General features: G+C 42.4%; 1 protein-coding gene across 3 annotated transcripts; it reads left to right on the forward strand.

The window, feature by feature from the left end:
- Positions 1 to 238: 238 nt before the first annotated feature.
- On the forward strand, positions 239 to 24,954 carry STAT1 (signal transducer and activator of transcription 1). 3 transcript variants are annotated; one of them, XM_080346836.1, is made up of 24 exons: positions 239 to 297; positions 2,804 to 2,932; positions 3,447 to 3,591; positions 4,431 to 4,529; positions 6,373 to 6,468; positions 7,196 to 7,274; positions 7,703 to 7,794; positions 8,426 to 8,577; positions 8,777 to 8,935; positions 10,316 to 10,408; positions 10,531 to 10,590; positions 11,676 to 11,705; positions 11,790 to 11,883; positions 12,839 to 12,880; positions 13,377 to 13,460; positions 13,988 to 14,086; positions 14,575 to 14,710; positions 16,483 to 16,538; positions 17,482 to 17,576; positions 19,732 to 19,871; positions 21,162 to 21,347; positions 21,949 to 22,024; positions 22,475 to 22,577; positions 23,382 to 24,954. In XM_080346836.1, exons 2-24 carry the CDS (start codon positions 2,805 to 2,807, stop codon positions 23,403 to 23,405), a joined length of 2,268 nt encoding a protein of 755 aa, XP_080202962.1. In that variant the 5' UTR covers positions 239 to 297; position 2,804; the 3' UTR covers positions 23,406 to 24,954. The 3 variants fall into 3 exon arrangements, with proteins under 3 accessions (XP_080202962.1, XP_080202963.1, XP_080202964.1); XM_080346837.1 differs by lacking the exon at positions 239 to 297 and adding an exon at positions 877 to 907; XM_080346838.1 differs by lacking the exons at positions 239 to 297; positions 3,447 to 3,591 and having other exon boundaries at positions 2,827 to 2,932.
- The last annotated feature ends 198 nt before the right edge of the window (positions 24,955 to 25,152 follow it).

Here is a 25,152-nt window from a genome sequence, read left to right on the forward strand (position 1 = left end):
CCGGCAGCGGTGGCCTGGCGAGCGGCCAGCCCGAGGTGCGTGGCCAGCCCGGGGGTGAGGGGGCCACGCCGCCGCGGGTTTCGCTTTCGGTTTCCCCTCAGCCGCCGCTTTCCCGCTCCCCGCCGCCTTTCCCCGAAATCACGTGGTGCGGCTGTTCCCAGCGCAGCTTCCACCCCCACCGCCCGCCGCGCCTGCGCACTCCGCCCGCTGTGACGGTTTGACTGAGGCAGCGGAGCCGGTATCCCCGGGGACCGGGGGCTGGGCACGGGAAAAGGCTCCCGGAGCCTCCCCCGAGAGGTGAGGGGAGTATTCCGAGCTGGATTCCGAGAGGGCGGCGGGACGGCGCCGCCAGCCCCGGGAGCGGGGTGAGCGCCCAGGGGCACCCATGTAGCTGAACCTACGGCTGCCGGCCCGAGACGGCCCCCGGGGCTCTGCGCTTTAGTATCTTCCCTCCTCGGGGAAGGGCGAGTCACCTCCTGACGACCCTCACCCTGACAGGGCCTATCGAGACACCAGAGCCACCTGTCACACGTGCTCTCACATCCCGCTTCTTCAGCCTGCTCGACAGCTGCACGTTCTCTACGCCCCACGCGCGGTGCCTCGGCCGCAACCCCCGCGCGGTTATTCGGGACCAGCCGGGCAGGGACCGGCGGGAGCCCCCGGGTGACCGGTGACCCCCGGAGGGAGGGGGGCGCGACAGCTGGAACACCCCGCTTGCTCCACCCACCCAGGAAAGAAAAAGGGCGGTAGGCGGGGCATCGCGGCGCTGCTGCGCGCCTATTGGCTTAGGGGGGAGGAGCTGGGCTCTGGTTGGCTCTGCGGGCCGCCCCCCCTCCCGCTGGCCGTGCGGGTATTTCTCGGCAGGAGCGGGGTCAGGGTGCGGAGCCGGAGGAGCCTCATTTCGCGGGTGAGTGCGGGGTCCCGGGGAGCCCTGCCCGAGCCGCGGGGGCGGAGGAGGGGGGAGGCGGCAGGGACGGCGACAGCGTTCAGCCGCCCTTTGCTCCCGAGCTGCCGTTTCACGGTTCGGCGACGATCGGCCGAGAACCGCACGGAGAATCTAATTTTTAGGAGGCGGTTAAATGGGGTTAGAAAAGGAGCCCGAGCTCTGAGCACGGGTGGCACCGAGGCGCACAGACCCTGCAAATAAGCCACCCCCGATTTCGGGGCTTCCAGCCGGGTCCCCTTTTCTCCAGGGACACTCCCAGGCTGCAACCGTATTGCATTTCCTTAAGGGAAGGCAGGACCTCAAAACGTGCTGGCTGTCCTACCCACCTCACCTGTCAGTCCGTGGCAGGGTGAGCACTGCACTCCAGTGTCGCTCTCTCTAATGCCTTCACCACAAAAGGTGTTAACTTCCCTATATTTCAGTGTTTCCCTGCTTGCATCCCAAAGACTGCATTTGCTGTGTTATCATATTGCTCTGCAACCACTCCTTTGGATGGTTCTCTATGACCCCTCTTAGGTCTTTTCCCACTCTGGTTGCTTTAAGACACAGGAATATTAAACTACACCAAGAAAAAGAACAAAAGAAAAAACAAGCAAAACCACAACGGGCTAACTAAATGCATTTAGACAAATTCTTCCAGCTTGCCTCACCAACGTTGTGTTTAACTGTTCACTTTGGTGCCACTACAGCATTCTCAAATGTTGCGTTATCTGTAGTAGGAATTACATACACACATCGAAACCCTCAAAGCCCCCACTTCAGAAAAAAAAGAGTAGCATTTTGAACTCTCATTCACTTCTCACCCATACACCCGAGGGCAGCTGGGGAAGCTGGCACACAGACACGAATGGCATTTGACAAGAAGCCGTGTCTAAGATATTTTTTTCACCCTGATGCTGCCTTGTTCTTTGGATAGGTCCTATCACCCTGTTTTAAAAATTGCAGCTGCAAGTGGACTTGCATTTCAGCACCCACGTTCTGAGTCCGAACTGTTCCTCAGACATATCTTGATGTGCCGTTTCTAGCACAAGACACTAAACTGCAGCCCAGAGAGGAGATGGTAACAGGTCTGCACAGACCAAATATCTGACCATCCAGCCAGCCTGTCACAGAACATCATTCTACAGCATACCCTCTCTCCATCATGTTAGTTCCTTTTAAAAACCCTGCGTCTGCTGCAGCCATTACTTAATTTAAACTGAAAATTTGGTCATGGGAACTGAAGGATACAGCAGGAAAAATAGCTCTCCAATATTTCTCTATTTAAAGCAACTACAGATTTTGTTCATTTTCAGAGCAGGTAAGTGAAAACAAATAGCACCTGAAAATGGGCCATTAAAGGTTTCTTTGGTTTTTCACCTCTTGGAGGGGGGGGGGGGGGGGGGGGGGTGTGCATCAGTACAGGTAAAAGGCAGAACTCCGTGTACAGGATCTCAGTCCTATAGAATACAGGTATTAAACACACAGCTGCTCATTCCTGTATCCCATCCCTGCTAAGCAAGAGAGTAATAACACTACCAGTACCCTAAATACAGTGAAAAGGGGTTCAAAGGGAAAAAAAAAAAAGCAAGTTTTCACAGGGAAGGGTGATTTAGCTTTGAGTTGTTTATCATTAAAGAGTTCACTGTCTTTGCAGTTTTGTTAATTTTTCTTTTAAATTAAACACAAGTATTCAATTGTAATGGCTACCTTTGTAAAACAGTTACAACTGAAAATGTTTTTGTTTGCTGCAAACACTTTTACTTCCTACTCCTTCAATTTTGCTATTGTTCATGAAAACTTTAACAGTTACTTTTTACCAGAGCAGTCCTACTTACACATTTACACCTTTTTTTCTTTTTTCTTCTCCCTCTTCAGGATGACTCAGTGGTATCAGCTCCAGCAACTTGACTCCAAGTTCTTGGAGCAAGTTCACCAGCTATATGATGATAGCTTTCCTATGGAAATCAGGCAGTACCTGGCACAGTGGCTAGAAAACCAGGATTGGTAAGCTTGGAAATTGGCTGTAAGGTAGCTCGGTGTGGGTGCTATCGCCTGCGTTCTTGCCCCTCCAGGGCTTTTTAGAGGCTAACAAGTACTCATATTTTCCTCGGTTGGTCTGTGACAAAAGCAGCTCTTTTAAGGGCAATCAGTTACTACCTTGGTAGCTCAAGCTCTTGCTGTTGGCAGACTTCAAACTTTTGCCAAGATTTCTTGGGATTCTCTTATTTTAGAAGAGTGGTACAACACGCACATGAATCAAGCTCACTTTTAGCTTCTTAGTGTGCATGCAATGAGTAAATGAAGTTGCATAGAATGTGGCAAGAATAATACAGAGAAAAACAATATTTATGTATCAAGGAAAGTCAAAATTGAGAGAATACAAGTGTTTGAAGGTAATTCTTACTGTTTGCATATACTACAACTGGACTTGGGGATTAAAATAAAGTACTACTGTATGCATTTCTTGAATGTTGTATTGAAAGTGTATTTAACACAAGGATGCCTTCAATTATTCTAGGGAACATGCAGCCAACAACGTGTCTTTTGCTACAGTGTTATTCCATGACCTGCTGTCACAGCTTGATGATCAGTTTAGTAGATTCTTAATAGAAAACAACTTTTTGCTGCAACACAACATAAGGAAAAGCAAACGTAATCTTCAGGTATGCCTGGGGTATATACCTGTACTTTTGCATGTTTCAGTTGCACAATTGGATGCCTCTAAGCAAATTACCCTGCCATGAGGGATTTTTGCAGAGAATGTGTAGGAATCCCAATTTAAAAGCCAGAATTCAAATATTGCTCCATTTTTGTTTTCATTGGCTTCGGTTAGAATGTTACACTTTCATTACCAGTATAGTTACAATTTCTGAGAACTCCAGGAAGAAGAAAGTTGTCATTTGTAAGGTGTTCACTATATATATTTGGAGCGCTTATTCGAGTGTAGTTTCAGTTACCCCACCCCTTCCCCAGCTGGTTTCCTCAGTGTCCTAATAAGCTTCTGACACAGAAGAAACACAGGGGAAGAAATCATTCCTGTGCAACTGCAGAACTAGAGTTAATAGCAAGGGATTTGCCATCAGACAGCACTTCTGTGCACCCTGGCAGGGAAAAGGGCCAAAGCAGGTGGTAGTGAGTGACAGTGCAGAACATATCCCTAGCTGCCCTTCAGCAGCTGTATTTCAGTATTTTTTTTATACAGGAGAGTGGCTTTGGAGAGAGGATGAGCTCTATCTAGGGCTGTAGGGAAGCACATCCCTTCTCCCACTCATGTCTCTGACTCTTTCCTGTTGCTTTGTGCCCAGTCCCATCTCTTTGTATGCCAATGAACTACAACAGAAGCTCATTCTTGGACATGGGTGCAGCTGTCACGCTCCCCATAGTCCTGGAACATCCTATGACCAGTGTGTGCCCCAAGGCTCTAATATTTTTGCCAATCAGTTTACTGAAAGACAAGAAATCATGGTTATGAAGCTTAACAATAGACTGTCTCCAATACCAGGATAACTTCCAAGAAGACCCAGTACACATGGCAATGATCATCCACAACTGTCTGAAAGAAGAGAGGAAAATACTGAACAGTGCCCAGCTGTCAAGTCAGGTAACAGTCTTGGAATGTCTACAGCAGTTGTATCTACCCTTTCCTATTATTTGGGACAGAGGGAGTGGAAGAAGATTGAAAGAGGAAACAGACTGTCCTCTCTGCCCAACAATATATTTTTTTGAAGACAGAAGAGTCAACACAGATCTGTACCAGCTGGACAGTGGGGCTTGTTTGTGCTGTATGAAGCATTTCAAAGGGAAATGCCCAGGAAGTAATTTCTATTCCCACAGTGATATAAAAGCCATGCTTTTTTTTAATGCTTCTGTCATATAACCTGATGTGCTCATCAGATTTCATTACAACTTAATAATTAGTGCTTGCCTGATTTCTTCAGCAAGATTTTGTATAATTTTTCTTCTGTATTTTATCCCTGAGTGTACTCTATTAAGCAGCTGAGCCTTGCTGCTTCTCTGGACTGTCTCTCTGGGAAAATGGTGCATCATTCCCTTTCCCAGTTATCTCCAAGTATTTATTTCCATTTTTGTTTTTTAAATGAAGCCCATTTCTTTTCTCTGAATCATAGGTAAAGCCATATTCTTCTGCTTCCTCATCTGCTCTCTGACTTTTTGTCTTTGTTTTTTCCTTTTGTAAGGAGAACTGTTTTGCAATTAAAAAAAAAATCTGCAGTTGGGAAAGGCATGCAAGCCATATAGCTAGATGTAATCCACTTATGTAGTAATAAAGTAATGACTAACCAAGCATGTTAAGTTTAGATGCTGAAATGCTTCCCTTTAGGGCAAGTTTTTGAATGCATGTTTGTAGGGTGGGAAGAACACTGGGGCGCAGGCTTTCAACAAGGTGCCTCATGCAACCATGTCCAAAACAGCTCCTCCAAAAATGTCACTCCAGCAGAGCCCTTGCAGCTGCAGCACAGCTGTTTGGTTTCACTTCTGGCACACAATAACATAAACCACTCAAAAGTGGTCATTAAGAAGAGAAACTTACTGTTGGCACTGGGTACAACACTGTGCCCAACCTCCACTTTCTGGTAAATATTTGTATTTCCCAAAGCAGAGAAGGTAAAATGCAGAACAAGCACAATTATAAGCATCTTAAAACCAAAGGAGAACCCCAAATGTTTCAGTATGCTGAGATTGCCCAAATAGTCTGACTTAAATCTATGATGGGGAGTGTTTCCCAAAATCAGTACTTTAGATGACCTTCGCTTAAGTTGGAGCATTAATTAATCAAAACAACAATGCACATCTGACTGTCCCACACTGGAAAAAACAGCAAGTTTCTAGCACTGTTAATGTGTGGAACAACAACAACAAATAATCCTCTTTCAAATTCCTGCAGCTCTCCCTGAGTGAAGGCATGCAATAAGATTCCTGAATGATGCTGAGGTCAGCTTTCAAAGAAACTACACGGATACCTAAAACATGCTTGGACGCCCCGTAGGAAAGAAATGGCTAATCAAGTTACCCTCCACACAGGCCTGTTGTATTCTTAGCCCATTTCTCCCCATATTCTGTATGGAAGAATCTAATTCTCATCCAGCCTTCAGGGCTGCTGGTTTCTTGAAGTACATTTAGAAGATACATGGAGAAATGCAAACAAAATAATGGATTTGTGCAAAGAGAAGACAGAATATGTTTATAGTTTTATAATGCTATGGTGAAATACTGCAGCGTCACCACACAACAGGCATTTTTAATCCTCGTTTCTTGTAAATTCACTTGAACTCAATTTTATATTATAAAACTTTCGTACGATTTGTCAGAACAAAGCTGTGCTTCATCAGGTTGTTTGTCAGAAAAATCCATTAACCTATATTAATGGGGAAAAAAAAAAGTATTCGCTCTGGTTTCATTTGTGGTGTTCTGCTTTCCTCCCTCAGATGGAAGTGGGGAGCGTACAGAACACTGTGATTGGGATGCTGGACAAACAGAAGGAGCTTGATTTGAAAGTTAAGGCTGTAAAAAACAGCGTTGTAGTAAGTATAACTATTTAAAGTAGTGTTTGTTGATTCACAGATGTTGAAAAGCTTTCAATACCTAAGACTTCCTAAAATGACAAATAAAAATAAGGTAATGGTTTGGTTTACAAGTCTCTAACCAGTAATTGTCTGAAAATAGAAGGTAATTATTTGTCAGTAGCACCATAATACAGATTGGAATTCGACTGGTTTAGCAAAGTCAAATTTCTCATGTCTAAATTTTAGCAACAAAAACATTTTACCCATCTGAAATAGTAGCAACTGAGGAAAAACTCCTAAAAAAAATTTTAAAAAAAATCACATACTTGACCAATTTGTCATTAACTAGAAGATTTTAATTTAGTACATAGATGTTTATTGTCTTAACACTAATGATAGAAAGCTTTTCTCCAAGCAACACCTAAGAATTTGAAAGTCTGTTTAAAATGCTGTGTGCTGTTCCAAGTTTTTTCCCCTGTAACCTAGAGTCTTCTAAACTCTGTGAACTTACATATTTTATAATTAACAGATTGTAGTTATTAATAGCTGAGAAGGGGGAGGGAGAGTGACTAGAGGGTGACTAATTTAGGGATGCTTTCTGTTAGGAGTTCCAGGAAGAGGCATTGCTACAAAACTAGACTTCATCTCTGTAGAGGTTTGGTACCAGGCAGCTCCTAATCAGAAGTAGTTTTGCATTATATGAAAATAGTGAATAATTGTGGCCACCTTCATTTGTGCTTTATAGGATGTGGAGCAAGACATCAAGACATTAGAGGATATGCAAGATGAATATGACTTTAAATGTAAAACCTTGCAAAACAGAGGTGAGTAAACCTCCCTTGAAATAACAATTAGCTTCCATTGCCAGTTTAAGGAATATGAATCATTCATGTCTGAAGTCAGCTTGAAAACAAATAGCCCGGTGTGTATCTTCACACAATATAATCATTATTTTAAATCAGGTTCTTGCTCTAAAAAGCAAGAAACCCACATCTCAATTAGTTCAGTGGGATAGTGGCTTTTCCTTGAATTAGTGCTTTAAGTATTGACTCTGTCCTTTCAGAAGAGGGAAAGGAAGAATTAAAAAAAAGAAATAAAATCTAGGAGGCAGTAAATATTTCCTCTCTTAAGCTTTAAAGATATACTTCAGTTGACACTAGCCAGGCAGGTCCCCTCCTGCCCCCAGTGTTTCCCCCACCCAAAAGTCAGCACTCCTTCAGCCTCACCTTCACAATTTGGGCTTATTTTACAGAGCACGACTCCAATGGTGTGTCACAGGAGGAATTTAAGAAAGAGCAAATGAATCTCAAGAAGATGTTCTTATCACTTGACCTCAAGAGAAAGGTAGCGCTCAAGTTTTCTTTCAGAAGGCAACAGTGCCTCATTTTGAACACGTTAATTTTTCATTGGGTTGACATAGCAAATTATATAAAAGAAAACTTTTGTACTATTATCAGCTGAATTAAGATTTCATTCTTTCAATCCTGACAAAATGTAGAATCCTTGTAAGCAATTTTATTTCTCTTCTAGCAACTTTTATCAGACTCTGTCAGGTAAAGCTAAAAGAACAACGAGGGGAAAAAATGTGTCACATCAGTAGTCATATTTCTTGAGGAAAGAAATATTTTTTTTAAATTGCAGCTATATTAGACACTCATTGCAGTGCTCAAATCTACCTCAAACACTGGGTGGTCCCAGATGTATACTTGGGACATATATGGATGTGGGACACTGGCTCATCAGATTTCAGGAATACTGAACAGGCTTTGTTTTTTTCCATCATTTCTCCATTTAATCTAGAAAATACTCCAGCTAAAAAGCATCAGGTGTTTCTAGAAACCATCCTCAGTTGACAGAAACTACTACTTTGAGCTCCTTGCAGAGTTTTGCCAGACAGATAGCATTAGCTAAAACAGTACATAGCTTTCCTGTATGAAGTATTTTAATAAACAGCATAATTTTATACTCTCTATAGGAAGTGGTGAACAAGATTGTACAGCTGCTGAACACCACAGAGCACACACAGAGTGCTCTGATTAAGGAGGAGCTGGTGGAATGGAAACAAAGGCAGCAGACTGCATGCATCGGTGGCCCACCCAACGCCTGTCTTGACCAGCTACAGAACTGGTGAGTCTCTGGCCAGGGGCTGCATCGTGCAGGGACTTGAAGTGTTATGAAGGAACATCAGATCTGTGAAATATAGTGATTTATATAATGCATTTTCATTCTGTCACGACACTACATTTCATTAATTTTTATCACCTCACCACATTTCCAATGAGCAATACAAAAACCCACTGAAAGTAATAAGATCCTGTAATTGTAGGTTCACCATTGTTGCCGAAAGCCTACAGCAAGTTCGTCAGCAGCTCAAAAAGCTTGAAGAACTGGAACAGAAGTTTACGTATGACCCGGATCCCATCACCAAAAATAAACAAGTGCTGCAGGACCGAACATACAGTCTTTTCAAACAGCTCATCCAGAGGTAACAAAGAGACTCTTTTTGTGGGTGCATGAATAAATAGATGGAGAACACCTTCCCTTCTGTTCTTTCAATACTTCCTACATGCTAACATTGAAGTTTGAGGTTTTCCTAAGTTGGGCACAAACATTAAAGTAAATGACCATTTTTGAGGTTTACCCTATGCAGTGTTTCAACAGGATTAGGCCCATGGAAAGGGTGATGATCAGTCATCATTTAAGTTAGCAGTAACTAGGCTGCAATATGCCACGATCACAGAATCGGACTCTCGATCTCTTAGTCTGTTCTTTGCTTTAAGCTTCAGCCCTCCAAAGCTCAAGTAACTGGAGGCAAGGAACCATCCACACCAAGATATGCCCAAGATAAATACGCACTAGATTGTCCAGCCTGCTGTGTCTGGATGCAGCCTTTTAATCTCCAGCATAGAGAGACTGGCCCTGTCTTTGTACCATCTCTAATGATGCAGATTACTCTAGCTGGTAGTTGCCTTGCATAAGATCAGAGTTATATTCTTTAAACATATAGTAGACAAAATAATGCTGCAGAAGACTTGAATCTAGCAGGTAAGAGGCTTAGATAAAGTAGGTAACACCCTGTCCTGAGGAGCTAAAACCCAGGTTTCCAGAGTCATGTTCAGAAGCTTTGACCACTAATCTTCATTTGGCAAACACAGGTACTGCTTTTCAAAGTGAAGGCAATGAGAAAGAGCTGTTGAACTGCAGCTGCTGTTATCTGTAAGCTGCTGTTCAGTTTTCTTGCCTATGAAAACAGCAGAAGGAAAAGTCTCCATGCTGCCTAGGACTTGGTAGCAATAGAAATCCTTCAGGATTTATGTCTACACAGCACAGTGCTGTGTAGATGAATAAAAGGTGCCCAAGACAGCAACAGCTTGGGGTATATCAGAACAGGTCAGAGGCTCAGAAGTTTGCTTTGTGGAGTTCATTAGCCCTTATCAAATCCCCATTTCTCCTACCTAGCTCCTGGGCATGTGTTACGTGTCACCATAAGAATTTGGAAAGAGCTGGGAATGGCCAACAAAGCAACACTCCTCACTTGGGTTGCACTAGTTACATCACAGTGTTTACCTGCCATTTGATTTCAGGGAAGTCTGAGGTAACATTCTCTCTCTTCAAGTCACAGATGTATTTAGGACAGGCCAGTCCTTACAAATCACTTTAGACTTGAAACTTTTCTAGCCCCATTGATAGAAATTAAATAAACCAACACACAAACCTCTGTGTAGGTTGAAACTGAAGGAATGTGCTGTGCAGTACTACTGGTAAATCACCATTCTTTTAAAGTTCACTTTTTTTTTTTTAAATATATTTTTTTATTCCTTAAAGACAACATTGATAAAGTGCCTTTAATCTGTTCTTTCTGTAGCTCCTTTGTGGTAGAGAGGCAGCCTTGCATGCCAACACACCCTCAGAGGCCCTTAGTCTTGAAGACAGGAGTACAGTTTACTGTAAAGCTGAGGTATGTTTTCCCTTTCCCCATTCTTCTTTTGTGGCAAGCCTAAATTTATCTGTGATAAGAATGCCATACATGACCTGTCTTTTACAATTGCAGTCATTTAAAAAAAAAATTTCTGTTTCCAGATTGTTGGTGAGACTGCAGGAACTGAACTACAACTTGAAAGTGAAAGTTCTATTTGATAAGTACGTTGCATTTTTCTCATTCCTATGTACATTAATGCTGAGCAGTCCCCGTGTTCAGAAAGCTGAGAGGCAGTCTCATTTTAATTATTGAGCTGGCTAGGAGCAGGTTGGTTGTCCATGGCAGCAGGTTCAGTCTCTTTTTTTCTTACCCCTGCCCTTGCTCCAAATCTCTTTCTGCCATTAGAGACATGTCACAAAGCACAGATGGCCTCAGCTTCTTGCCCCCAGCCCCACTTGGGTGCACCAGAGAGAGCTCACTGCTGCAACAGTCACATATTTGAGCCATGTTTTTAAAATATCTTACTTTTTGGATAGCTTCTAGTGAGGGATCTAGCACATCCTAAAGCTGTCTTGGAATTAGGGGTATAAATAGTCTATCTTTAACATATGACATTCTCAAATAGTGAAAAACTTTAAGCAATCTGAACAGATCACTACCAGCCTTTTGTAAGCAAGCTCAGCTTTTTATAAGCAATACAGTTCAGATGAATTTAGCACTTACTCTAAGGGCAGGGAAAGAAACATAAAAGACTCTCCAAAATAACAGCAGAGGATGTGTTTTTAAGAAAGCAAGTGGGTTTTTGTCCTCCCTTTCAGGTCCTTAGGGGGCATTTTGTTTGCCTGAAACCGCTCAGGGCTCCAGAAAATTGCAGAGAACAGGGAAAAAATAAATTATGTAGATGTGAGACCTGAGGCTCTGAGAAATACATCAGGTACTATGCAACTCGGTAAAATCCCAAGTGGTGGGAAAACAGATTCAAGTGATGCAGCAATGTATTCAGTAAGTTGTGGTTTGAAAGCAGATTTAGAATGGCAGTGTTATATATTTTTTTTTCCTCAGAGCAAGAGTTAAGACCTATGTAGTAAAAGAAAGGACTTTGATTATAAAGCCCCTATAGCAAATTTAAGCTTCAGTAAAGGACGGCCTGTGTGGCACAATATTTATTTTAATTGCTTGAACAAATTGCCTCCTCTTTTGCACCAAAGATTTCACAGAAGCGTTTTTACCAGTTCTTAGCTACTAAAACAAACACATTTTGTCTGTGGCAGAACTGTTAAGAGATTGTCTTTCCTTTTTTTGACAGAGATGTAAGCGAGAAGAACTCAGTCAAAGGGTATGTGGCATCACACTTCAGTATATTAATGTTGGGTTCTTTCAATTAAGTTGAGACTTAATTCTATTCTCTTTCTTCATGAAGGTTCAGGAAATTTAATATTTTGGGAACAAACACAAAAGTAATGAACATGGAAGAATCCACTAACGGAAGCCTAGCAGCAGAATTCAGGCACTTGGTAGGGGATTTTTTTTTTCATTGACACATCCATTTCATTGTGTGGGTAGAGGGTGTGGTAGGAAGCAGACAAATTGCTTTAGTTATTGGAGTAATTGTTTACTTCTGTATAGGAGGAACTGTAATCATCTCTCCTTCTTGGTTCTTCTCTTTTTTAAATCACTGGCCTGTTTCAATTTAAATGCTATTGCTTTTGTCGCTGACATGGGGCCAGAAATGCAAACAAGAGTATTTGCTGCTATACAGCTTATGCTGCAAGGAGTTCTTCAAAGGAGGAAGAAAAAGAAGCCTAGAAATGCTGGTTTGGGCCTTTTGGAGGAAGGTCCGTAGGTAGGAAAGCTTGGAGTAGTTGGACTCTATGATCCTTGCGAGTCCGTTCCAACTGAGGACATTCTATGATTCTAGTTTAAAGAGCTTTGAGTCTGAAAGACAAAAGTTGTCAGCAAGTGGGCAGCTACCAGAAATTCAGTGCCTTCAGCACACTATACAACACTTCCAATCTGCAGATTGTGAGATAAATCAGATTGGTTTCATCATTACAACAAGAAAGGAAAAAAGCAAGTCCTGAACCAGTGCACATGGAAGTCTCCCTTCATTGCTTAGAACAGACACTGTCTAGAGTTTATTATCCACTTCAGAGGGGATAAAACCATATTTTCTCTGATCCTTCCCTATTTCACACTACTGCTGTTCTTACAAGGCCTCTCACATTAAGACATTACATCATAATGGTGCAATAGCTGTTTTCACACATGGTTAGTTTATAAAAGAGTAGCACTTAGCTACAGTTTAATCCTTTGGCTTCCACAGCTTAGAACCAAACAGAATCAGACACTAGTGCAGCAAGTTTGCACACAGTTAAACAACTAGAGCATGCAAACATTTCCACCCTCTCCTACTTTCATTTGAGGCTGAGGTAAGCGAGTGACAGGCTTTTTTTGTTTCTTCATTTACAGCAACTGAAAGAACAGAAAAACGCAGGAAACAGAACAAATGAGGTAAGCAGCACTAATCTTATTTGTAAAGCTTTTGCATAATACTAAAAAGGCATACAGGCATTTAAGACAACACTCGCTCAGCCCCATGAAACAACACACAGGATGGGCAGATCAATAGGAGGGAGGTTCAGTATTTTTTGGAAGTTATCTGTGTAGGAGGTGTCTGCAAGAACAGTGTCCTCCTTGACAACTGGCTTTAACAGGTCTTTCTGGCAAAGACAGATTTTTTTCCTACAGCTTCTGTGTACCAGCCAAAAATAAAATAATAGAAAAAGGCACTTTTAGGAACTTTACATTGTCACTTGACTTTGACATGTAAACTCTGAGGTCTAGAGCAAGAACCCTTGGCCAGAAAAAGGTTTTTCACCACCATGATAAATCTCCTCATCTTCCTGCCAAGCAATTTTCAGTCTTTCCATCCCTGAGAGGCGTTTTGTGTGTGTGTGTGGTTTTCATTGTTTGTTTGTTGTTTTGTTGCCTTTTTTTTTTTTTTAAGGGTCCTCTTATTGTAACAGAAGAACTTCACTCTCTGAGTTTTGAGACGCAGCTGTGCCAGCCTGGCTTAGTGATAGACCTAGAGGTATGTCTTACATTAAAGAGATGGACTTAAATTTCTGGATGTCACTCATGCTGACAATCTATGCTTTTATTTTTTTTTTAAGTGCTAGGATAACAAGCACTTCCTGTTATTTCAAGAGATATGAATGACACTTCACAAGATCTCTGTATAGACATATACAGTGAAAATGCTGTCAAGTCTCTGGGTAAATAGGAGTAGATGTGCTTGCAAAGCGTCCGATAAACTGTGTTTTGTGCTCTCTACGTGATTGGTTTCCTTTTATTTCGGAAATGAGAGGCTGTAAACTCTACTGTTGTTATCAGTGCTATCTTAACTGACACTAAATTCAAGTCCTTATCAGAGAACAATCACCCAAGTCTTTCTAGTACTTCATCAAACTGACATTTTCTCCCCTACATACAAAGTTGAAGTGAAAAAGATGAGACCAGCAGGGAATGACAGTGGAAATGAATTTGTGGGGAATGTGGAGGAGGATGGCAGCAGCAGTATGGGACAACCTGACACGAGTCCTTTTGTGTTCCTTTCAGACCACGTCCCTTCCCATCGTTGTGATCTCAAACGTCAGCCAGCTGCCAAGCGGATGGGCTTCTATCCTGTGGTTCAACATGCTGTCTGCTGATCCCAAGGTATTCACAGAAAAAAAAAAAGTAGCAGAAGTACTCTGTGTAATTTTCAAGCATTGTCTGTATACAAGTGTCTGCTGAATTTTTTCCATGCAGATGACTCTTAATGGCTTTCAGGTGCAGCAAGAGACAGTGACTTCCATGTCCTGAACAGAGCACTGTTTAAAACCCACATAAGCTTATTATACATTGTACTCAGTATATACAGTACAGTGAGAAGCCAAATAAACATTCAAGAATTCAACTAAATTTAAGTAATCTCAGAATTCCACCCACTGGGAAAAGACACATCCGAAGCAGAATCCCGGATATTGCTTTTCCTGATGAAGAGCATCTGGCAGAACAGCAGCCTGCTTCTGCAGAGTTGTCTCAAGCTAACATCCATCCTTAAATCTGCATTTCATTTTGGCAATTCACTTTCATAAATTCAAATGGCATTCCAAAATTCATGTTTGTTAACTGTAGATGTTTACTTTTCCCTTCCATTCTAGAACTTGTCCTTCTTCCTGAATCCACCTTACGCAAAATGGTCTAAACTTTCTGAAGTTTTGAGCTGGCAGTTTTCATCTGTAACAAAGAGAGGACTTAATGCAGATCAGCTGAGCATGCTGGGAGAGAAGCTACTCGGTATGGTCTGCTTCCATCACAGGTGGCCTGTTCGAGCTGAATCTCGTTCTACCTCTTTTCTGCAATCTATTTTATTTCCTCTCACGACTTTGCCCTCCCTCATATAATATCAATTCATAGCAATAAAGTGTTTTCCAGTTTTCAATACGGTAGAGTTTGCAAATGAAGATCAGATAATGAAAAATACAAACCCCGTAGTTCTAGCTTAGGAGTTCTCTGCATTAAGGAAGTATGGATTTGGGCTACTTCTGCCTTTTGAAGAGCTACTGAAATAACACAGGTTTAGTCAGTCTTTGAAGTGGCCACTTCTTGGATTTTACTGTTTTTCAGCCCACCACCATTAATTTTAACTTCATGCATGCCCCCAACTACAGTGGGGCTTTATCTGCATAAACACAGTTGCAATATCAAAGTGCAAACACTGAAATTAAAGGGTATCAAATTGAGCATCTCCTAACCAAGAGTCCTTTGTAAAAGCTTAATTTTAGCCATTAGTTTTGTTTACAAAGTCCTTGTCAGCTTACCTGATAGGCAGGGCGTTTGACACTGCTACTGTGTTTGCATAGATAAAAATACTGTTGATTCAGTATGTTCCACTAACCTTAAATTTCAGGAAGCATTTCTCTTTAAAGGGATTTGACATTAGTGGGTCTAGGTGGTAAGTACATCATTCCAGTCTCTAATTCCCTTCCTCTAGTTTCCCCAAGACATAAGATCTGACAAAACACCAATTTAATAGATTACTTCCCAGAATTCTGCAAGGAGAGTAGTTTTTTTTAGTTTAATTAACTATCATGAAGACAAAGTAACCACTGACATACATTCATGTTAAATTTGGATTTTAGAACTTCAGAGATTTTTGTCAAGCTCTGGTAATAGTAGGGATGCTATTATCATAGCTCTACAGCTAAAAGTATTTAACTACTGAAAAAAAAGCCCAGGTAGATGACCACAGGGACACAGAATCTAACATGGTGCCAGGGTACAACTCACCTACTGGTTTTGTGATGCAAAAGTTAACAGAATCTTGGTCTCTAACACCAGCAGCATCAGAAACAAGCTCCCTAACCCAGATTATTTTTAAAGATGAAGGGGAGAAGCAGCATATTTGTGACTTTGTTGAAATCCATAGCATGATCTGTGATGGACAGAATTTGGCTCTGAATATAATAAGGGTCTGCAAAGCTCTTGCTGTTGTAGTCACAGCATAGGATTTTCTTGGTGGTTTAGATGTGGTTATGAAACACTGTTGACATAAGAAAAAGGCGAGGGGGAAATGATTGTGACAGGAATGAGATGAGCCTGTGGTTGGGCAGACCTAGAAGTCACGAGTTGTAAGGCAAAAGCCTACAAGTCACCAGAATTAAGACAGGAAAGTTCTTGATCTCACATACTGTACGGTCTGCTGAGCTCCTACAAAAAAGCTTATGGGTTGTGGTTTTGTTTTGCTGGAGAAGAGATGTGCAAGAGTTCAGTCTCCTTCCTGGAAACACTTTGACCCTAGCATGTACAGAAAGTGTCAGAACGAATCAATTCCCATTACACAAGGGCTGTTTAAATATGTTTGGTCATTCCAATGCAGACAACTTCTCCAGAGGGGAATTTTGCAAGCTCTCCCTGTACTAACCATGCAAATACAGTAGTTGTCCATTTCTTTCTTAATCCAACAGCTCAGAGTTGTAAATAAACACTCAGAACTTGGTACTATAAGTAATTTGCTTTCAGCCTAAGTAATGTAGGGAACATGACTAAAGTCAATTTATTCTGTTCAGGTCCAACAAGTGGAGGATCTCACGATGGCCTTATTCCTTGGACAAGATTCTGCAAGGTACAAACACAGCTTAAAAACTGAGATGGAATAAGGAGCTTTGTCATGGGGTTTGTTTGTTTGTTTGTTTTTTCCCCAGGGTGCTTTCTTTTTCAGTAGTGTACCCTAATTATCCTAGAGCTTAGGTGGTTGTGGAAGGTTTGGGTGGTGAGGTTAAAGTAACAGTAGAAAGAGAAAAAAATTTGGTAGTACCAAGGAGTAGGTGATTTTGAGATTGTTTTCCTATATAGTTCACACAGCTGAAAAGCATGTTTCAAACAGCTTCTTCATTACTATTAATACAGTTTCTATTAATAGTATAGTTCTCCATTTTAACTATTACAGGGGGGGGAAAAAAAAAAAAACCTCAGAAAACACAGCAGGATGAACATTCTCTGCATAGTGAAGGACATTTCCCAGGCTTGGGGCAACTGCATTATGGTGAGGAGTAGCACAGGTGGCCAAGAGAGTCAGCATGATGGCAGAAAGCCACACCATGGCATTTCGCAACCCTGGCTGCAGCAAGACAAGGAGAACTTGTTACATTTTCTTTGGCTTTAGACCCTGAAGTGGTATAGATAAACAGGAGGTGACAGCAGCAGACAACAACGACAGTGCCCAGGCAGGAACCAGAGCCCTTTCTCTGCTCTCAGACCAGTGTCATTGCAGGAGAGGTGATGGATCACGTGTCTGCGCACTGCAGGCTCAGGCACACATCTCGCCTTAAGATTCAGTACATGGTTCATTCCCAAGAGTTTGTCCTTCTGGAGTGGAGAAGGAGAAAGGGAAATAGAAAAGAGAGAATGCTGGAAGGGTGGGAAAAAAGGAAGAGGGGAGAACGATGCAAGAGCAAGGAGATGCTGGCAGGACTGAGAACTTGCTTCCTTTCCACTTAACAAAACTCATGTTTCATCATCCCTGTTATCCCCCCTCCCACCCCGCCTTCCCGCAATCTCAATTTCAGGAAAATATGAATGATAAAAATTTCCCCTTTTGGCTGTGGATTGAGGGAATCCTGGAGCTGATTAAGAAACACCTCCTGTGTCTCTGGAATGATGGGTAAGGCCTAAGTGAAGTTAGCAAAGACATGGTCGTTTTCTCAGACCTCTCATTTAGGCCAGCAGTTGCGTCCTCAGGTTGTGAGGTTACTAGATCCAAAGTATCTGCCCAAAGTGGAACCTGCAACCAGGGAAATTGGAGGCAAATAAATTGCTATCGGTGAGGAAGCCTCTAATGAGGCGACTGCTTAAAGCAAAAAAAAAATCAAATGACTCAGCTGTCCCATTTAAGTCACAGAACAGGGCTTTGAATGTTAGATTTATTTATTTTTTGCCTCTGCTCCTGCTGTAAGTAGGTTCTTTTCACACCCTAGAAAAGAGCCTTTCTTGTCTTTCACAGGGAAGACTAAAGTACAAAGTCATGAAGGGATCATCCATCTTAAAAAACAACCAAAACAAAACAACAATAAAAAAAACACACCACTACAAGAACCTTACCCACAAACACACACTACTGTGAGCGTCCTGTGGGTGGCAGCAGCCAGACTCTGAACTTGTGTATCTGCAACATGATCCCAGAAAATCTTTACTGATTTTAATAGAGTAGTATTAAGTAGTAAGACTCTGCCAGATGGAAAACCAGTTCCATTGGCCCTTCAGTAGTGGTTTAGTAAACTTTTGATTCTGCTGTTGCTGATTTCAGGAGTAATTGCTGCCAGAAACAGGTTTAGCCAAGGTCAATATCCTGCATTTTGGGTTTAGCCACATTCTGAAACCCTATCAAATCACACACAGTGGAGCATCCTGCTATCCCACAAATTTTTCAGGAGGGCTCTGTCCTTCTGCATTCAGCAGCAGGCTTCAAATTATTACCCCCAGCTCCAGACAAGTTCTGCCAAAGCCCTTCATAGTATATAAACCTTGTTTCACTTGCTAAAACCTACATATTTCTTAGCTAAGTGGACTATGGTGCAGTCTTAAATCATTAGTCATTGCTCTCAGTTGCAAGAGCCATCCCCTGTTTAGGGTTTAAACAGAAAGAAGAGGTACAAGTTAACTCCTGAATGTATTCAAAACCAGAAACTGAGTGCTATTAGTTTTCCCTCTCTCAGCCGGCTGTGGGGGATCCTCACAGATCTTCATTTCCTAGAAAGGCAAAAAGGGAAACTGAAGGGGAAGCTGTTGCCAGCTGGAAAGATACTTGAATGGGAAGGAGACAAATCTATAGTGTTCCTTAAGATAAAGGCTCCCCTTGTATACAAAACAATAAGTATTATAGCCTCGAGAACACTTGCCTTTCTTCATACTTGAGGGATAGGAAGGCAAAAGACTCAAAAACTTCACTTATACACAGGATACTTACTGCCAAACACATGTTACCTAAAGGAAGCCATTAAAAAAAAGAAACCACTAAACTCAAACCAAGACAGTTTACAGCATCTGAAATCCTAAGCAACAGCATGATTTAGCAGGTTCTGTGCAAAAAACACTTTTCCCTAACTCCTAACTTAATGCACAGGACAGCAGCAGTAGTACTCAAAACTTCATTATTGATGGAACATTTTGAGAAATAAGAAGCAGTGCACAAGAATTATGCATTTTTCAAAAAGCAGTTGGGTTTTGACTCTGGCTATACCCTAGTGTTGGCTCATGCAACTCCCTATACCAGCCCATTTTCTATGATTTCCACATGGGCCTCCTTACTCACACAATGACATTTGCTGAACAGAGCAAACTGGGCAGAGCAGGGGGTTTGAAGTCACAGTAGCATAACAGCTCATCTAGAAATTGTGCACAAAAAGCAAAACAAACCCCACACCCATATGAATGCAACCTGGTAGCCAGCAAACTGTTTCAGCAGCCAAAGGGGAGAAACAGCTGTTTCTTAATACACTTTTGAAGGTAAAACTGTGAGGTGACCATATTGAACACACATACAACTCCTGCTTCCACAGCCCAGCTTGGACAGCAAGAGACAATCTCTTCTATTCCGAGCTCAGGAAAAAATTTGTATGAGGCACTGGGACAAGTGCCGGGGGAAGCTGTGGCAATTCACAGCTTCCCTGGGGCAGCTCCAGCTGGTCACAGGACAAAGCCTTCTGCCAGGCTTTTACAAGCATTTCAGCTCTTTTAAGCAACAAAAGCTTTTTCATTTTCCTAGCTAGCCCAGCCTTTTATTGAAGTTTTAAAACAGCTTTTTCTTTTCAACATTACAGCTGCATTATGGGTTTCATAAGTAAAGAGAAAGAACGCGCTTTACTGAAGGACCAAAGCCCAGGAACGTTTTTACTGAGATTCAGCGAGAGCAGCAGAGAGGGAGCCATCACATTTACTTGGGTGGAAGGATCTCAAAATGGTAAGTCAGTAACAGAGAACATCTTTGTCTTAAAAATACAAGCTTACATCAGAATATACAGTTTTTATGCTCTTTCACACTGAGAACCAATACAACACACCACCTGAGCAACCCCCACACACCATAGTGGACACGGGCCTTACTGGGTGTAGTTTAAGCACCATACAGGGGATTTTTTTAAGGTGTCAGCTAAGAACAGTAACACTTCCCAAGTACTGCTGCTGGCCTGGAATTTTGTTGAGGACAAACAAACTGACTGGGTTGTTTCCTCAGCCTCCTTGGGGTCTCTCCAAGCAAGAGACCCTTAGTACACACACACACCCTCCAAACCCCATCACCTTCCCACCAGATTTCTCTCTCAGGAAAAGTTTAATACAGTCACATTTCACCCTCTGTATTATTGTTCTCTCAGCACATTACCTTGTGTGCAACACTCCTTCCTCAAACAGCTTTAACTCATGGTCCAGCACATTTGTTCCTTCCCACAGTCTTTTCAGGTAAACCACATACTCACTTCATTTCCCAAGGAGTTCTCCTTCTTCCGATTTCCAGAAGAACTGGCCTTCTCAACTAGCTGGGTTACCTCTCTCACCCCTCTTCTAAGAAACCCTAGAGACTTAAAAGCTGCAAAACAACTATGACCACCCCTGTACCAAATCAGGGTCCTCCCCTTATCATGCTAACTAAATTACCCCCACCTGCCAGGGTGCTGCTGCTGTTGACACCACTTTGATGAGCCCAAGACCTACAACAGCTGGAAGAGAAGCTGCTGAATGTGCTCAAATGGCTTTTTCCCTTTGCTGCCTTCATAGCTGAGACATCCATAAACTGAGCAAAGGAGGGTGTATTTGGAGCGTTCAGGGCAGCTTTGTCTATCTCTATGATTCACAAAAGCTCCAAGTGGTGTATTGGGATCCAGTTTCCTAATAGGGAACAGAGTTTGAATGACATCATTTGGAAGAAGGTTGAAAAGGTAGCACAGCTGCAATTAGTTAGTAAAACACCACTGTTCATTTCCACACACAGGTCACCCCAGTCATTATGTATACAAAATACATCAAAAGCCATCACTATAAGCCACCCCCGCATGTACCTTCCTACCCTTCAATACAATCGTCCTTTCCTTTTGACAGTCAATAAATATTTACCTGCAGCACAGTAGGTGTCATCCAGGTAAGTCGTTTGTTCTCATGACCTCTGAATTTGTGGACGTGGCTGCAGCTTTTCTGGACAGTTTTAGGAAAAAACTTGGAAACCACGTTCAGGACTCACTGTTTCTCTCCTCCACAGAGCCCGAGTTCCACTCGGTAGAGCCGTACACCAAGAAGGAGCTCTCTGCTGTTACTTTCCCTGATATCATTCGCAACTACAAAGTGATGGCAGCTGAAAACATTCCTGAAAATCCACTGAGGTTTCTGTACCCAGATATACCTAAAGACAATGCCTTTGGCAAATACTACTCCAGGCCTAAGGAGGGTGAGTGCTATAAATGTCTCAGACAGCCTAAGTGTGATGTTTGCTCTTCAGATGTTTGTGCACTGGATAATTTCTGCAGCGTGGAAAGAAAGGGTAGGAGTTGGGCTGTCTCAGCAGCCTAACTCTTGCTTGAGTGTTTCTCAGCTGGATGGTGAGAACAGGTGCTTCAGCTTTAGTAGGTTAAGAAAAAGTCAGTTTTAGAAAACATGATATGTAGTCGGATCAAAAACTGGAAACGTAATTGTTGCTGGCCCTCAAATTCAGCTTTCCTGTGAGATATCCTGCAGCTGTGGGTTCCCACTAACAGCTAGAACTGTGACTCAAATGTGACTGTTCCACAGGACTGATCCTGGCTGTGTGGTTTGTCAAACTTCAGGGGAGGTTTTGTTCTCCATTTTCAAAGGGGAAAAGCAAAAAGGAAAAATTGACTAAAAAATGGAATAAATTAACCATAGTGCTGTAAAATGCACAAGAGAGAGACTTGCATATTATCTGGGTCACAGGCTTTATTTTTGGTACACTAAAGATGGCAATGTGATGTAAACTTGATAAAAAAAACACCCAAAAAACAAGCTGCCTTTTTTTTTTTACCTCCTTGAAGCACCAGAGCCGATGGATTTGGATGGTCCCAAGGGAAATGGCTACATCAAGACTGAGTTGATCTCCGTATCTGAAGTGTAAGTATCCACAGAAACGCTGGATTTCTAGGAACTGATCATAACTTTTTAGCTGCAGTTCTTGTCTCTTTATAGTATTTAAGGGGTAGATGTGCATGTCAAATCTTTCTTTCAGGATCTGATCACAGCACGTTAATGCAGCGCTGTGTTTGAAACACCATTTTTGGGTTAAAAACCCTAGGAACTTGCAGGTAGTTGCACTGGCAAATAATGTCTTGAAAAGCAAGTTCTTAAAGACTTGTTGGACTTGTTTGTTTAGAATGTAGATCAGTGAGCAGTCCCAGTTTTCATTTAAAGCCGTGCTGGCTTTGCAAAATGTGGCGTATGGCTCATGGGCTTCTTCCCAGGAGACCTCAGTAGTGGCCCTTGTGGCCTCTGAGCCAGCATGGTGGCCCAGCTGTGCTTTGCTCCCTCACTGAAGGGTTGTCCCTGCTCTGCTCCTTCCCCCAGCCACCCTTCCAGGCTCCAGTCTCCAGAAAACCTGCTCCCCATGTCTCCTGAAGAATTCTACGAGGTCTCTCGGATAGTAGGCCCAGAAGAGATTGATACTGTGGTATGTATCATAACCCAGCCTTTGTGGGAGGGTTGAGCCAGAACTTGGCTTTTTTTTTCTGTTATTTTCCCTTCAAACATCCATCAGAAAACAGAAGGTTAACGCTTCAGAATGCAGCTCTTCAGATGCATAGGAAAAGCTGGGAATCTGGAGGTCGAATGAGATTGCTACCAGTTGTTCTTTGTGCTTTTTTAAAATCATAGAATCATTTTGGTTGGAAGAGACTGCCAAGATCATCGAGTCCAACCATAACCTAACCTAGCGCTAGCACTAAACCATGTCTCTAAGTCTAATCAGCTTTTAAACCCCTCCGGGGATGGTGACTCCACCACTGCCCTGAGCAGCCTGTTTCTATGCCTAACAACTCTCTCTGTGAATAATTTTTTCCTAAAATTCCTTTTTTTTTGTTTTTTGAGGGGAGGAGCGTGAAGAACAGGAGAGCAAAGCTCTCAGTGTGCATCTTGCAGGGCAAAGCTCTCAGTGTGCATCTTGCAGGGCAGTGGGAAGGGCAGAAGGAGTAACAGTGTGTGGGGGAAGCGTGAGCGGGTATGCAGTTTGCAAGTCTTGCCCCACTGATGAGGTAGTGCCTGTTAAGAGGGCAGCAGCATCCTTTTGGGATGTACTTCAGAAAAAATTCCAAATTAAAGCATGGGTTGGTTTTTTTTCCCTCCCTCCATGGTAATTTGGTCCTGATACTTGAATCCGGTGCTATTTGGGGAGGGCTGGGTTGTGCTCTGTAGTTAGCAAAGACTAGAATACTAGGGCTTTACTCGGTTTAATTGACATGTACTTTTCTTGTTGCAGATGTGTTCAGCATATACAACGTAAAGCTTTCTGCTACATCATTAACGCAGCTGATTAGCTTCTGCATCCTGCTCTGCAGTCAGTGACTTGGTGACACGCTTTAATTCTTTGGGAAGGTCCTAAATATTTTAGAGCACATCAGTTTCTCATCCTCAAGGTCTGGTAGCAGCTTTTAGCTAATGGGAATATGAACAGCAGTCTGAGCAGCCTCCTTACTTGCACCTTTTTTGTTTAGAAGTTCTTTGTTAAGGAATTTTCAGTTCGTGAAATAACGTGCAGGAGTGAAGGAAGAGAGGAGGATGGGAACGAGAGGTCTTCAGCAAGAATGATGGGAGAAACGTGGTTTTTTTGTTCAAGGGAATTAGTTAAATGTGACGTTTAAAAGAGTTGGCTCTACACAAAAGGCTTCAAAGGAGAGGTAGTTCTTTTGCAGAGGCTCTCGTTCGGAAAGCTGCACCTTCTGCCTTACTACTTCTGAGGAATTTTCATAGCTTTGAATTCTCACCTGCATCACAGAAAGGAGCAAACGCCACAGGTATATGCCACACTGAATCCACGTACTGCCCAAGTTTGTCTTGGTTTTATCTTTTCTAAGGGCACAGCCTACTGAGAAAACAGCAGTCAGAAGTGTTACCTGCATTTCATTTTCACTTGTTTCTTAAGGCAGGGTCTTCTTGTGTATGATGTTCAGCACGATCTTTCTCATAAAGAGCGCTTCTTGGCAGACCACCTTAAAGCACATGCTGACCTTAAAACTCAACCTGCACAATCAAGACCAAAGCCCCTACAGACTGCAGCCACGCTGTCTGGCAGCAGTATTGGACAAAACAAGAACCTCCTCTTTTTAAAGGGTGCGAAAGGTGGTGCAGTATGTTTTTATTCACAGTGCTTCATGTACCACAGTGAGGATCTAGCCAGTCATATCCTTTGCAATACTGCATACCCCATTTAGGTTGTAACAGGTGAAACAGAGCTTCATTTTCTCATGCACTATGAACCAGGGCATTTATTTAACTGTTGATCTGAAGAGCTAGAAGACTCCACAGGCTTTGATAAGGAAGTGGGTTTGCAATTAGGGAATAAGGCACAGGAAAGTGAAGATGCTGGATCAATCAGCTGCTGCTTAGAAAAATAAATGAATGGTTCAATTTAGTGTGTTGTGCTCAGGAAGACTGATGTGCCCCCTGCAAAAACCGGAGAGAAGCAAAATTTAAAGGACCTAGAGCATATTATGTATGTATTTTAACAGAAACCATTGCTAAACTGACTTATTTTTGGTAGCTGGGCTTACTGAGGTAAACAGTGGTACAGAATAGCACATGGTGACTTAATGCTTTTATTGTAAGTAGCTGTACGTCTATATTGTAATAAAAAAATCAAAGATTTGTTTCTTGAGCTACACCTTGTACTCCTGTTCCACATACAGCAGTTTGTTTTCATTACTTTTCTATTTCAATATTATCAACCAGGGTGAAATTTGAGGTTGAAAGCAGGGGCCTTATTCCTGGCTTTGTTTTTACACAGCCAGTAGTTGTAGAAGCAATGTTTCCCCCCGCCGCAGTGGAACATTCTTTTGCCATTTTAAATAAATGGAACTGTCAGTTGACACTTGTGCCCTTTCTCTTGTGTTTTGGCTATTTCTATTATAAAGATGATGTGTCTGCCAATAGTTTATATCTCATTCTAAACTTGCTGCTGCCACTAAGCAGTTACAGCTCTGAAGCCTGAGGCAATGTAGATGCTTTTAATTCACTGCACTGTTGCAGGTCAG

Source organism: Nesoenas mayeri (assembly GCF_963082525.1).
Source record: "Nesoenas mayeri genome assembly, chromosome: 6".
Taxonomy (NCBI): Eukaryota; Metazoa; Chordata; class Aves; order Columbiformes; family Columbidae; genus Nesoenas; species Nesoenas mayeri.